The sequence below is a fragment of the Wasmannia auropunctata genome, unplaced genomic scaffold, assembly GCF_000956235.1.
Source record: "Wasmannia auropunctata unplaced genomic scaffold, wasmannia.A_1.0 LD334216.1, whole genome shotgun sequence".
Lineage (NCBI taxonomy): Eukaryota > Metazoa > Arthropoda > Insecta > Hymenoptera > Formicidae > Wasmannia > Wasmannia auropunctata.
Genome location: NW_012028674.1, coordinates 161211 through 176447, shown reverse-complemented (window position 1 = coordinate 176447; position 15237 = coordinate 161211). Strand labels below are relative to the sequence as shown.

Sequence of the window (15237 nt, the reverse complement as noted above, 5' to 3'; positions counted from 1 at the left end):
TATATATATATATACATATATATATGTATGGGTAGACTCGCGGAAGATATGTTTAATATACGTACAATGATATCCATAATAGTATCAGAAATAACGGACGTACAATGCGTGAAGCGAAGAGCAACGTAACTGCTTGTGGATGCAAAGTCTCTTTCCACGCGAAGAACTCCGCTCTAGGCTTCCAATTTTGCTTCCTCCCTTTCAATCTTTCTCTCTTCTCTCAGAAGAAAATTCCCTCAAATTTTCCCTCCATTTCCCGCACGAATGGACAGAAACGAATCCACATCTGTTACGAGCCCTTCTCCGTGGTGCCTATTACGTTGTTATGATACATTAAGAAAATAGCGCATACCTCATTCGTTTACGCTCGTGCGACTTATGATTCGATTACTCGCAACAGCTCGTACACGCTCGGCGTGCCTCGTTAATCTAATATATACACAGACATATCGTATACATATACGTATACGTATACACACATACACATATACACTTCAATTATACATTGGAGATGTTCACGAGATGGGCTCTCATCTCTCTCTTTCTCTCTCACACACACACACACTCACTCACTCACTCACTCACTCACTCACACTCACTCACTCACTCGCTCACTCATTCTCTAGAGAAGTACACCGTATGTACATTCAAGGGTACATCGAATTCTCCGACGTCGTTTCGCTCGCTGAACGACAGACGACGTACGACATTTGAAATCCACTAAGTTCCCATTGGCCCGAATAATTGGATTGGCTGGTGAAATTGACTGTAGAGAGACACGGTGTGTGCCGCGCTCGCCAGATATTCGCCAAGCTTAATGTCGCATCACGCGCGCATCGCGCATTACGCCGCGACGTAATGCAATGTTGATGCGGTGATATAATGATTTTGTCATGTGCATGACAAAATGCGTGATGTACAACATATATACGTGTGTATACGCGGTATGTATATCGTATATGCGACGAACTTTATCAGCGACCTACATACGTTTCCCTCTGAATATCTGACTTGCAAGGCAACCCGTCCTCTCCATAATCAAAACGTTTGTATTCATTAAACACAGATTTCAATTTAATCCCTTAATTATAATCTCGCATTGCATATTCGATAAGAAACGACATGAGGTAATGCCCTATGTACATAAAAAAGAAAACAATGTCGACAGTTAGCAATAAAATTTTTGGTACAAGTAGAAAAGATCCGTACTATGTAAGTTTCTTAGTTATATTGAGCGTAAATAACCAACCGTCATTAATCCTAGGTTCTCTTGTTGATACGACAATCGTCATTAAACCGACACGACGTTTCTTCTCTATAAGAACTATCGCACTATTTAGTTTTACCCATAGACAGTAATGATATTTTTCTTTTTCTTAGCGTTTCACCATTTCTATTCATCCCTTTTTTTGTAATTTTTATTTCTTCCGATAAATTTAAAAACTTTCGTAACAATAAATTTATACTTAAGATTTTTTTGTTAATATTAATTATGGCACAATTTAAATATTTTATTTAAAGTCTTTTTGAAGACATAATAAAAATAAATCTAAGTAGTCTTTCTCCTATGTACGACGTTCTTTTTTTTCTTTAATTTCATATAATTACATCGCTATTTCGTTTTATTGATTAGCATTGTGCTTCTTACTTCTCTTTGTTTGCCTTTTATAGTTTTTCCGTTTGATCCCCCTTTTTTTGGAAATAAAAATTTCTTTTCTCTTTTCGTTAAAACCGAAGAGTGGTTCCTAAACAATCGATTTACAACTTTCCCGGACTCTCGTGATATTCCCCATGCTAAGAATTCGACGAACCGCCATTGTCAATATTTAGCATCGGCTTTCCAGTTAATGCAAACCGAAAAGGTTGCGTCTTTTCACTCATAAAATAAACGAAGGAATTAAGCGAAAATAATCGGCCGAATCTCGATGGAAACTTATCGACGTTGTCCCTAAGTGCGACATTCGCGAATTCTACATTTCCCAAGGTAAATATCACTCGCGTCGGAGAAAGTCTTGCAAAGTTTTCTCGTTGCTCTTTGGTAATATAATATCACATGATGAAAGAAAACTTTAAACCAATTAAAAAAAAAAACAGGAAAAAGTCTAATCAGTCGGTTCCTCTAAAAAAAATAGGAATTAAGAAGAACGAGGAAACTAGTAGAAATAAATTTGAGTCTTTAAATAAAATCGACGATTAAACGTTACAAAAAAAATCAGCCTTCTCAAAAGTAAATTCGCGTATCAAAGTATTCGTCACAGCGCCAGAAAGTATAAACTTGACCTCTTCAGTTATATCGATTCGAATTACGCCGAAGAACCCGTTCGTCGAAGAATGGGTGACTAACTTAGAAAGTGTGGCTCTTTACATGGGTCAAAAGGAAGCTGTTGAGCTGAACAATGCGGGTATGTGGCGAACACAAGGGTGTGAACGCACCGGAAGAACGGTCCTGCTTTTTGAACGGTTACGATATGTGGCGTCTTTTTCTTTCTTCTTTTTTTTTTTTAGCCTGCTGACGATGAGATTGCACCATTTTGTCGCCGCTCGAGAGGCGAGAACGCGCGAAAACGCGGTAATTTCACAAGCAACTGCGTGGACCGCAAAGAGAGAGAGAGAGACGCTGCCGATCCTCTCCGTGCGGTCCTCCCCGAAGCAACCCCTGCACGCATCGCGCCCTACCGCCGCGATAATGTTAAAATCCTGCTGATGCTGAGTTACACACGGTTAGAATGTGTATGTTACACGGTCGATCGGCCCTCGCTCACTCTCATTTCGGAAATGCGCGGTTCCTTTACGTCTCCTCTCTCCAGCACGAGTATGCGCGTACACGCGCGAAGTTATACACAGGATGCGAGCGAAAGATATAACACGTTTAGATTAGACTCGAAAATATTTTCACCGCACCTCTTCTCACACGCGGTTTTCGGGGTTTCTTTTTTTTTCTCCCTCTCCTCTTACGATAAACCATACAAGACGAAAAGTTTCCATACACATTAAAAATCCCAAAAGATTTTTCACGATAATTTTCTCCACTTTTTTTTTGTTTCGTTAAATAGTAGCTCAGACATATCCTAAAACGATTAATATTGATAATATTCCTCCTCCCGACGGGAGAGACGGGGCGCGTAAACCTACCCTAAAATTTCGTCCGTGTAAACGGTTCGGGACCTTGGCACATTCCGATAAATAATCTATAGTCGTTCTCTCTGGTTCTTTTTTTTTCTCTCTTTTTTTTCCTCTCTCTCTTTCTCGCGTTCGCGTCGGCGTGTAATGGGTCGTTTACCCTGCAGCAGTTATACGTGCCTCGTGTGCATGCGGACGTTGCATGTATGAGCGGGAGCGCATAAGCACGTCCTCTCCGCACGCACACTCGTGCGCGTGTACTTATCCACCCAACACAACACGCGCGCGTGCGAACGTTTACTAGACGTTTACACTAGACTAAAGTCTATCAGGCGGTGAGTGGCAACAGTTGATCGTTCGCGCGATCGTTCCGCACTGCACTTACGCCGTGCCGTACGAGAAAAATTTCACTTCTCGATGTCGTACACGTATACCCGTGGAATTTTGAATACGAAATGAAAACGATCGGGATTGCCGATTGAGTCGCGTAACTTTGATCGTCCCCCCCTCCCCCTCTTTTCACATTTCATCAATAAATATAGAATCGGATTAAAAATAAAATTATTTGCCGCGAAGGAACGACGCGTTTCTCTGTCAGATCGATAAAACCGGATCAGCGGTTGCCCGACACACACCCCGTTCTTACCCCCACCCCATCACGAAAATTTCAAAGCAATATGATGAAATTTTTTTTTCCGCTCCCTCCCCCCTTCCCCCCCGATACAGTCTCGCCCCTTACAATACATCGTACAACACCGAACATCGACATAAATTCCGTATACTTTTTTTTTCCATTCACATAGCTTTCGCAGTCGCGCTAGTATACCAACCGAAGAACATCACAGAAATTTCCCGACATTATTTTAATAATCAATTATCAATTTCCTTTTCTCCGTTCGCCAGAAGAGTTTTCAAAAGTACGCCCGGCGATCATAATGTGGACAGACATACACTTGTTTTCTTTTTCTTTTTAGTCTCTCTCTCTTTTCGTCCTTCGTCGAATCGTTTGATGCCACGATCCCCCGATATCACAGAATCACAAAAATTTCCGGAATGACTAGGATAAATTTTCTTTTCTTTTTTTTTTTCACTAACCAATCGCGCCAGCCCTTAGCTCAAAAAAGTGACTTTTTTTTCCTTCTTTTAAGAAAAGAGAAGAAGAAAGACAAGAACGTAAAGTCTCGCGGGTCTCGGCCGCGCTTGTCGTTCACAATTCGATATTGCCCTCCACATTATGTCCTGGCCAAAACGTCACCGATCAAGAATCGGTCCACCGATTTAAGAATGTATACGTAATAATTATAAAATCTCTCGGTAGAGAGAGATAGCTAAATATCTAAAATCGTATATTTTTCACAGTATACCTCACACTTCGAAGATATGTTTGAAAACTCGTGCTTTTTTTTACCCTTTCCCCACTTTCTCCCGCGCATTGTCTTCTCTCTTTCCCGTTCGCCCCTTTAATCCTTTTCACCCAGACACGAATGAAATTTAAATTCGTGGCAGGTCCTTTCCCGTCGTTTCTGATTTCCACCCCCTCCCCCCCTTTTTCGCGCGCCTCCGTTAAATATTCCCTTTCCGATAACTACGCATCCTAAGAGTTAGACGTAGACATAATTTATATTTCCCATGATAATTTGTACTTGCTCGTTAATTATTATGGCATTTTTCTTTTTCGCCTTACAGATAAAACATCAACATTTTTTTTCTCGTTCTCTACGCTGAGTTTTAAACCTGAATATGTTACGATGAACAACTTTTAGGGTTTTCCTCTTGCTTGTACATTTGTTAATGTGGATATATTAAAGTTCGAGGGGCGGAGCAGCGCCCCATATAATCTCTCTCTCTCTCTCTCTCTCTCTCTTGCGCGCGAGCCGCGGCCACTTCGACCGTTTAGAGTTCGATTTGTCGGAAAAGCGCTTCGCGACGTAACGGGGTAAAAACAAACGAGACGGAATGTAAACGAAACATAATTTTCTTTTTATTAATTAAACCCGGGCTTAATTAAACCGGCTGATTTTCTTGGCTGTTCAAAAAAAAAAGCACGCGCGTCGCGCGCGGAGATAATTTTAAATGCTCGCGAAAAATGCGAAAGGAGAGTAATCGGGAAGCGGGAGTCGTTCAGGCTCCGGCAGCACTGCTCCGCCCGTCCTCGTGAGATACCTACGTAGGACTATGCCGATTTTTATAAAATCTGAACAGGAGAATATCATCGTTTATCGATGTATCGTACGAATATAATATATTTACAGCTCAAAATATTACTTTTAAAGAGTTAAAAATATAGTTTGTATTTAGCGCATACGACGAATCTACATACACACGTTAAGAACCCATGATATATCTCTACCACCTCCGCGTCTATACACGGCTCTCTTCTGCCTTTCTCTTCTCTCGTGTCTCTCGTAAAGCCGATCCCGTCCCCTCCCCTCCTACCCACCCTCCCTCACTTCTATGCTAATCGACGAGCTCTCCACGTCGATTAGCAGCACGTCTCGACCTCGATTGCCGCCGTTGCCGCGATCACTTTTCACCGATCGGCGTCACTTTCGAGCGTTTTTGGAGCTGCGTCCTCGGTGCATCAGCGCGCTTCGCCTCTTTAGGCCTAACGTCGTCGATTCGCTTCGTCCCCCGCCCCCAGCCCTCCCCCCTCCCCTCGTTGAGAATCAATATATATATGTATATATACGCATAAACGATCTCGCGGCGCGTCCGCGGTTCGCGCGAAAGTGCACTCGGCATGCACACACGTGTGCATCGTAACACGCATGCAGAATCGAAACGCCAGATTCCCAATCTCATTCGCGATCATCACGACTGTGTCCCCTCTCCCCGTCCCCTGCCCCTCGGATCGCCCGTTCGTCCGCAACTGGACGCTTCGAACGCCGGCTCCGCGTCCCGGTATGTCAAGCTGCCCGTTTCTACGTGCCTCCGCGGAGCGAGGTTTCCATGCCCGATCATTCGCGGAATCATCCCCCGTTCGCACGCGTGGGGTGCGCGACGCAATTTCCGCGAGCCCGCGGCACGAGGCCGAGATCGCGTAACGCGACGACGCGCGACGTCGTTCGCGACGGTTAGGCGTACCTGTTTTTTTTTTTTTTTTCGTTTGTCTACGTGTGAAAATCGTTAGGCGTGCGTCTCTCGCGAGAGCGCCCGAATGCAAAAGAATTTCATCCGCAACGTAAACTCAATCTCGGAAACGATTTCCGGAAGACTGTTTCCCCTCTCACCCCCCTCCTCCCCAAACGTTCACCCTCGTCTTAATCACATCCCTCCCCAATCTTTCCGCTTGGGTGCTTTTTGGGCAAATTTTTAGCTTAGAGAACGAAAGAAAGAAAAAAAATAATATAATAATAAACTCGCGGCGGGATCATATGTCGTCCTCGAAAACGCGTCCCACGCGTAGATTCTCCGCTCGGAGTCTCGCCGGGCGCGCAGTCGGCGTCACCCAGCATCCCGATCGCTCGCGACAATGGAATGTGTCTTTGCTTCGCGCACTAAACTTAAAACGTTCGAGCCTCCTCTCTCCCCTCCCTTCGCGTTTCAGTCGAATTTACAAGCTTCTCAGTAAAATTGTCCTTCTTTGGATTCATTGCAGTCTTGACGAAGAAAAAAAAAAAATTACAACGCTACGCCGCGGCGAAGTCTAGAAACTAAAAGAATCGCGCTTTTGTTTCTCGGTGGACGACGCAAGAGCGAGGGGGAAAACTGGGAGAAAATGCCGAGATTTTGTTATCAGACTGAATAATCTCTCTCATCCGCACGATATTCGGAATATTCCACGCTATATACTCTCTGCTTTCCTCCCTTCTCTTTCAATCCGTTTCCCGTTTCTAAACGTCTTACGATCGCGATATTATGCGCATTATGCGCTCCGCAAATGCGAGTAAATAAGAGTAAATTAATCGTTGAAATTACGAGGGGCTTCGTTGCAACTTAACAAGAGCTAAATTGCTCCCGGGTTCACTAATCTCGATTTAGCGATTTGCCACGGTCTCTCTCTTCTTCCGGATCACGAAAAACCTAAATACAGCGTAGGCGGAGAAACAAGACAAATGTCGTTAATCCATGCAGGTTGCTGCTAATTCACTTTAATCTATAGCTTCGTAATGCGAATCGCATCGATGATCTCGGGTTGACTTGACCGTGTAATCAATGATTACCCGCCCCCCGTTTTCTCGTTTATCAGTAACATAGAGAAATTGCTTAGAAAACGATCTTGTGCGGCCTGTGCGGCTAACCGACTTTTGTGGCAAGTCGCGATTCGATAAACCGCGAGCCCGAGCCAACCGACTTGAGCGCGGCTCAAATACGGGAGTACGGGAGCGTAACTCGCGGGATACGCAAAGCAGTAACTTCCGTGTTCTCTTGATAATAATCTGGCCTTGGTTCTCAGGTTGCGTGCCTGATGACGCCAGTCGAGCGATTCGCGCGAGAAATCGACGACGACGACGACGATAGCGACGGCGCGATGACGACGACGACGACGGTGGCGGCGACGACGGCGGCGACGGCGGCGGCGGCGGCGGTGACGGTGACGGTGACGGCGGCGACGACGACGACGCGGCACAGGGTGACTTTGATTTTTCCGACATTTTCATTGCGGTTGCTGCTGCATCTGCATCTGGTGTTGCATGGTGCCGAAGACGTTCTTCATGGCCGTGGCCTTCAGGAGCCTCCTCAGCACGCCTGAGGTGCCGCGGTGCTGCAGGCTCTTGTGCGTCGTCAGCGAGTTCTTCGTACGGTACGTACGGTTGCAGAACTCGCAGACGTATAGCGTGTCCGATTGCTCGTGTTTGTCCTGGAAGTGGCGTTTGAGGGAGTAGTAGCATGAAAACGTGCGACGGCAGTACGGGCATTCCTGAGGCTCGTTTATGCCACCCGCCGTGGGTGGTGGCATTCGGTACATGACAGTGGGAGGCGTCGTCGGTGCCGGATGCATCCCGTTGCCCGTACCTGAAACGCATCCAGAACTGTATAAGACCGCTCTCGACGGGGGGACTATCCTGCACCCGGTCGGGGTATACACACGCATGTCGAAACCGGTGTAATTTCGACGAGAGAGAGATTTGCTTTCTCGACTTGCTGTAGACACGCGGGAAATAGAAGATCTTTAGTGGGTTTCGCTGTGAACGTGTCGACGGGGGAGAGGGGGGGGGAGGGAAGGGAGATGCACTCTTTCTCTCGCGTCTACAGCACGTAAGATCGACGTCGTCGAAATTCTAACGGCTTCGATGCTTCCGTTTAATCGCTTCGTCTTAGATGTGGTAAAAACGCGATCGATCGACGTCGCAGTGACGGTCGGATGACACATCGATAAGATGCGTCGATCGTCGGAAGCTCAGAGCTGGTACTTCCATGCGTCTCGTCGAAGGCCGAGCTAGTTTTCATCTTGAAAACTCGTCGCTGCATTTACTCGTTTATTTGCCAAATATGAAATAACTCAGTTTTAAATTAAATTCGGAAACAGTGTTAAAAAGTTGAAAACTCGATTTCGAGAAATCAATCCGATTTAAATCATAACAACTATAATTTGCATACTTAATTTTACAAACAATACAAATATCATAATGTGAATAACGAAAAATGTAAACTAAAAAAATTGTGATGCAGCAAAAGATTCGTATGTATATAGTAATACATATTATTAGATATATAAATTAGTGTAAGAGAAAATTGTATTCTCCCGGAATCCACCAACTCTGGCTTGCGGAAGTTTGATTGCGTTTGGAAAGAAAAGAATTCAGAATGATGCGGAGTTGTGTGCGAATCGCAAAAAAGCTCCGTATAGATAAATAAGGTAGATAAATTTGTTATAGATAGACATATAGTCGTTCCTATTATGCTCTTGTGAGTTTTATCGAGTATCCGGAATGGGACACGAGATGGCCAAAAAGATCCCGGGCTCGAGGAAGAGGAAATGAGAAAAGGGACAAAGAGAAAAGGGATCTGTGTATTATACCGCGTGCATCGAGCTAGCGATTAGTATGCGTTAGCGTATTAGAAACGATCCGCTGATAGAAGTTACTGACAACCGCGAGTGTGTAGTGTGACGTGTTATATATGCACGTGCTGAAAATTTCGCACACGCTACTTTCACAGTTAGTCGTGTAATCACGGTTAATTAATCGGACGGATTAGAAATCTCCAAAGACAAGTTAAGTGAAAATCGAAGATTGAAACGTGAGAAACAAATCTCGAGAGTTCGCGATCGCACAAGTATAATAACTTTTGCATTGAGATATACCTTACGGTAATTCTGGTTACTCGACGTTCGCTTATTGTTAAATAAAAAGGGGCGATTTCGTATCGGTTTCCGAATCCATAAAAGATGACAACAGAAAAGCAAAAATAAAATGCTGATAATATTAAAAAAAAGTATCATCCAATAAACGTAAAGTGACATACTAAAAAATATTTAACGAATTTAAAGGTTACATCGTATTTTTAACGTATATAACGTTCGCCTTGCAAAAATGCATTGGCAGACGTTACGATTAGATTTTATGCGCTCTCGCGAAATGCGCGAAATTTCTGCCAATCGTGGCGGCTCTGCCGAATCGCCGATCGCTTTTCAAATCATGCAATTTTCATCTTTCCCATCGACGTGTCGGTGTGTCGGTGATACTCTCTTCCGACTCAGCGCGAGGATCCGATAGTATTAACATAGAAAAAATAATCAAGAAATGCGAAATAATCAAGACAAGACACGTAGCCAAAGCTACAAGCAAGCAGGCAGACAGCAGGCGGACAATCGGGAGGACATGCAAACAAGCAAGCGACGAGTAGGTGGATCGAGCAGGTCGGTGATTTGAAAGAAGAGAAATTGTGAGGAAGCACGAAATGTGGCGGGAACGGGAACGTCACACAGAAAAGAATACGAAAGACGTAGATCAGTTAATTAAAGGTCTTCGTGATAGGTTCCTATCGAGAGATGATAGATCGTTCTTAACGTATTAGTCAGTTACTCAAAAGTTTCCAAACTCGCCGTGTCCATCTACCTATCCATATGACTCTTCAGGAAACTAAGTCGGGAAACTAACATGCTATTTCATCAAGATTTAACACAAGAATTCGCAGAAATTATCAACAATCTGCAAATCACTAAGAGATAATTTTCAATATGCTTTCAGTATTGTGTAATGACTTTGATAATGTCAGCGCAAATAGTTTTTTCTTTTTATAATGTTACAGATACAAACTAAGAAAATCTACGCAGAGGAAATTCTTACGATGAAGCCTCCTCGACACTCCAATTGTGTGACATTACACGTAATAGGTTGAAATAGAAGGTACAATAGCTCCGCCGATCGTTTCACTCCATAATGATTACTATATAACAGTATATAATGATAGCGATATTTGCGCTGCAAGCATCAATACGAGAGCAATATGAAAGCGGCAATAGCATTCGGTTGCTTTCAGTTTGTTATGTGTTTGTAATGTCACAGCGTTGAAGCGCCGAGGTCTTTGTTATATGTAAATGACACATACATTTCCCAAAGAATGCGAAATGTCGAAAGGAGAGAAGTGAGACACCGCGGAAAGTTTAAAACGTCTTTAGCAAGACTCTGTAGACTTCTTCCGCCTCTTTGGTAGAAGAAAAAAAAAAAAGAAAAACCCATCCTCCGTAAACCCCGTGCTGCTATCAATGCGCCAAATGTATAGCTACGCGGCATGCTGCTTCACTGATGCATCGGAGGGATTCGGAGTCACTGACAGCAGGTATAACGGACCGGCGAATACCGGAAGAACTCGATCAGCGAGCGCGTACGGTACCGAAGGGGCGCGAAGGACGACGGGATAAGAGGAAAGAAAGCAGTTACGCGAGAGCCGGGATGCCGGGACACGGCGCGCGGCGGCGGCGGCGGCCGCGGCGGCGGTGCGCGGGACCGTAAGACGAACAAGAAGAGAAAGAAGGTCCCCGCGTGCAAGAGTCGAGACCGGTTTCTCACCGTGGCATGCACCATTCGCGGAGTGCCGGCGCGGAATGAGAGGGAGGAAAAGGAAACACAAGCTTTCCGAAGTACGCACGGGAGGACGATGACGACGGGCGGAGAGAAGACGATGCATCTTTCGACGCGAAAATTTATACATTTTTTTATGCGCGAGAATAAATGCGGAAAAAAATTGGGAATGAGAAAAGAGGCGAGAAAGAGCCGGAAAACAAGCGTGCGCGTTTCGATATGTATTTGCGGATATATAAGAAGGAAAGAGAATAAAAAAAAATAGAGAGAAAAAGGATGAAAGAGCGGGAGGAAAAGAGAGAGAGAGAGAGAGAGAGAGAGAGAGATAGCGAGAGGAAAGAAATGTGTAATTATGTTTGTTAAATCGTATAGGAGTGAGTTTTGAGAGACTATGTTAAAGTATATATCTTCGAAATGCTGTGCGCCATAGGTGTGTTTAGCATGGTCCCTACCTTATCTAAACCTTCAAAAGAACTTAATGTCAATGTCGCCGGGCCTGCTCTTATGATAGGTATATATATGGGTCATCAGGGAATTACGCGAGCAGTAGACCCGCTCGCAGATGACGCATCTGTACTCCTCCTGTCGTTCGGCGTGTTTGTCGGCAACGTGGCGTTTCAGGGATGCTTTGCTGCATAGTACCTTGCCGCACAGCTGGCAGGTGAACAACTTCTTCGCTGACTGGGTGTTCAGAGAGTTCAAGGTCAGCCCCGTCATAGAGGTGAGCACTGAAACACAACAACGCACCTCTCATGCAGCTGCACACCCCCACAACACACTTAAACCCTATACCGCGACCGCCAAGGAAAAAAAGGGGGAAAAAAACGGCCGCGAACTCGAATCTCACTCGAATGCTCTTTTTTTTTTGTTAGGTAGTGTCGTGCTTGTATTCTCTCGACTATAGCTTATGTGGATCTCAATCGTGCGGTTCCTTTCGCAGCTCGAAAACGGTAGGCGCGCGCATCTATATTTAAAGAGCTCTCGTACCTTCACAACAGACCGATTAACGGAACGGTTTCACGGCCACATCCGTTCGTTATTGTGACGATCGATATCTCGTAGCGAGTACATAAACGTGACAAGTGCCATCAATTCTTATTAAATCGTGAAACTATTGCGAGTGATCCCACGTTAAGTAATCGTATGCCGTTAATATTTCTCTGAAAAATTTTACTTTATCTCGTTTCTTTTTTTTCCTCTCTCTCTCTCTCTCTCTCTCTCTCTCTCTCTCTCTCTCTCTCTCTCTCTCGCGCGCGCGATAAATCGTTTGCCCAAGAGTGAGTATCCTCGCGGCGATTTTAATCCTCTTACATCGCGCTTGTAAAGAAATTTGAAACGAACGACGTGTACGGATTTCGAAATTCACTTTCAACTTAGCCGTAAAGATAGCCGCTGGGGAGAAATTTTTTACAAATTAATTTCGCAAATCCGACGATCAATGCGCGTGACTGCGAGGAAATCAACCCTTTTCGTTGCGCGAAATCTGCCTCGCGCCTCTTCGTCTTCTTCTTCTTTTTCTTCTATCTTTTCTCTATACTGTATATCACGCCCCGCGCATTTAATCAAATCATTAAAAACGAGACTCGCATCCTTTAGAGAAGCAATTACGCGCGTTACGCCATGTCCTTGGAAACAAAAAGAGAGAGGGGGGGGGGGAAGGGGAAAGAAGTACCGGAGAGATGTGGAGGAATCGACGCCGCGACGCGCGCTCTGTTTCTCTTCGTGGGGAGGCGAAGTAAGAACTTTCTTCACCGGCAACTTTCCTCCCCCTTCCTCGCCTCCTCCCCTACCCTCCACCCCTCCCTCTTGGGGTCTTGTTCGGAACTCCGGTCACTGCTAATGCGGAAAGAGGGTACGGGACGGGAGGCGCGCACGCACATGCATGAGGTAATTCACATATATACGTACACGTAAGGTAGGTACACCGCATGATCATACGCACCGGGGATGAACGCACGCCCGAAAACGTTTCTCGCGCACGTGCTTGTATGTGTATACACCATATGTGAATGTGTGTGTGCATGTACCTTCGCGGGGGNGGGGGGAGGAAGGGGGAGAAAATTACGGGGAAAAAGAAGGCGGATGGCGCTTCGTAGAATTTGTGCGTTTAATTTTCTCCTTCATATCGAGGGATGTATTCGACTCTTTCTATTGTCATTGACATGCGACATTACACAAGTCGTTGGCGCTGGTCTGGTGTAGTTCGAGACTCTCGAGAGAGAGAGTTGCGTCATCGCGATCGCGTGGACGTTCATACGCGTTGCACGTATATTTCCCGCGACAAATGCGCTCGAAATGGGCAGACGAGATCATTTATTAAGGTTATTCAACGTACCTACGCGCGAATGCATCGCATTTTAATGCCACGATAGATCTTGTTGCGTTGTTACATGAAACTGATGCAGTCTCACGTCAATGTATACGTTGTCTTAAACGTGTTACGTGTGACATATTTTTTTTTTTTAATATTTCATGCTCCCTTTCTTACTATAAAAAATTCAATCCATAATTACCTCAGAATAATCTGTCATTAATTATTCAAGATCCTAGCAACGTATCGCTTTGCTGAAAATATAATCTCACTTTAAAAGATCTTAAATAATATCACTTAGAGAAAAAAAAAGTAACAATACAAAACTTGAAAAGGAGAGGCGCGGGAGAGGGGCGGGGGGGGGGGAACGGGACGAGAGGTAAAAGGGGTTTCGTTCGTTTGGACGGAACGGGGAATGCCTATGGAACCGCACATTCGCATATAGTCCTCCGTCGAGAAGTGGAATGTGTATACACAAGCCGTTTGCCGACTCGCGTCGGCATTATGAATATGCATGTACATTGTTCGACGGATTCTCAGATGTATGTGTGTACACGAAGGCCTAACAGACATGAGAAACGAGACGACGAGAGAGTACAGGTATACACTGAGCATTCTGGATGACATTTAAAGCATGCAACTCGAAATAAAACTTGAACAAATAAACGTGAACATAAACGTAAACGTAATTAAGTATGCGTGACTCTGGCGAGCTGCGTGGCGACTCTTTACGAAATCGATCCCCCTCGTACTCGTGTGATCGCGTGAACGAGGTAGCCTCGGAAGAGGGGGGGGGGGGCACAGGCTCTCCCCGGTTTCGGTTTCCCCTTCGCTTTTCCGACTTTCCGCGGATATGCACCCTCCTCCTTCTTACTCACCGTCTTATGTTTGCACCCGACACGCGACAGAAACTTCCCGCTTATGCGAAAGTTTTTTTTTCTCTTTTCTCTCCCTCACTCTCTTTCTCTCTCCTTCTCCGAAGATACTCGGCGAGAAGACATTTCATTTCGCTCGAGAGACAGTTCTAAACCGGAAATCAGTGTTGGATGCTTCCTGACCGATGAAACGAATCGTTCTTACTTCGTACTCCTCACGGCCAGCGCGTCCTGATCGTCAACGCGATCAGCGGACGATTTCTAAATTCTTACGTTAACTTGTCAACAAAATTAAAAATCAAACGGGACACCGATCCCCATCGCGATTGCTCGCACGTCACGTGCGGCTTACGCGAAGTCGAAACACAAAAGTATATAAAGAGTAAGATATGAGGAATGTGAAATAATAAAAGTATATATGCAATTCTCAAACGCGTGATTGTTTATGCCCAACATACGTCGTTTCCAATCAATCACAGTACCACAAATACGTTCTTTCTGATTTTGTAGATATTAAGTGTAAGATTTTCGATTGTTTTCCTCTCCTTGTTATAGGCATTATATTTTATTGTATATACTTCTATACTTTATTTCTCATATCTTGCCTTATATTTATCTGTGTTCCAGTCTCGTTCGCATCACCGCGAATGCGAGGTTTACCGAATACGACAGACTAACAGCATAAAACATCGATTCACTATTGACACACGGGATTCGACTTGCTTTGTTTGGTTGTGGTTTTGAGAAAAATCGCGTTTCATATTAGCGGTTTCGATATCAGCTCACTTGCGCGAAATGCAGCAGCGTCCGAAATAAAAAAAATACGTAAATTCGAGCGCTGCGATATCTGAGAAACATCGTTGATGCTTAATGGCGTGTCGATGATGCTTGTTGCGAAAATACGTTAATCGAACAATCGCTCGGAATAGATACGGGGAATGGATACGCCAAATCGCATTTACGT

The 15237-nt window shown here is 44.7% G+C and overlaps 2 protein-coding genes across 2 annotated transcripts; both read right to left on the bottom strand.

The window, feature by feature from the left end:
* Positions 1 to 7717: 7717 nt before the first annotated feature.
* Positions 7718 to 8062, bottom strand: LOC105459047 (broad-complex core protein isoforms 1/2/3/4/5-like). Its single transcript, XM_011704721.1, has one exon. The coding sequence runs from the start codon at positions 8060 to 8062 to the stop codon at positions 7718 to 7720; it is 345 nt and encodes a 114-aa protein (XP_011703023.1).
* A 3490-nt stretch (positions 8063 to 11552) lies between these two features.
* Positions 11553 to 11804, bottom strand: LOC105459044 (broad-complex core protein isoforms 1/2/3/4/5-like). The gene has a single exon (XM_011704717.1). It carries the CDS (start codon positions 11802 to 11804, stop codon positions 11553 to 11555), a length of 252 nt encoding a protein of 83 aa, XP_011703019.1.
* Positions 11805 to 15237: the final 3433 nt, after the last annotated feature.

Bases quoted from the DNA above. Each gene is read 5' to 3' on its own strand.
- LOC105459044 (XM_011704717.1), bottom strand. From the start codon at position 11,804: ATGACGGGGCTGACCTTGAACTCTCTGAACACCCAGTCAGCGAAGAAG.
- LOC105459047 (XM_011704721.1), bottom strand. From the start codon at position 8,062: ATGCATCCGGCACCGACGACGCCTCCCACTGTCATGTACCGAATGCCA.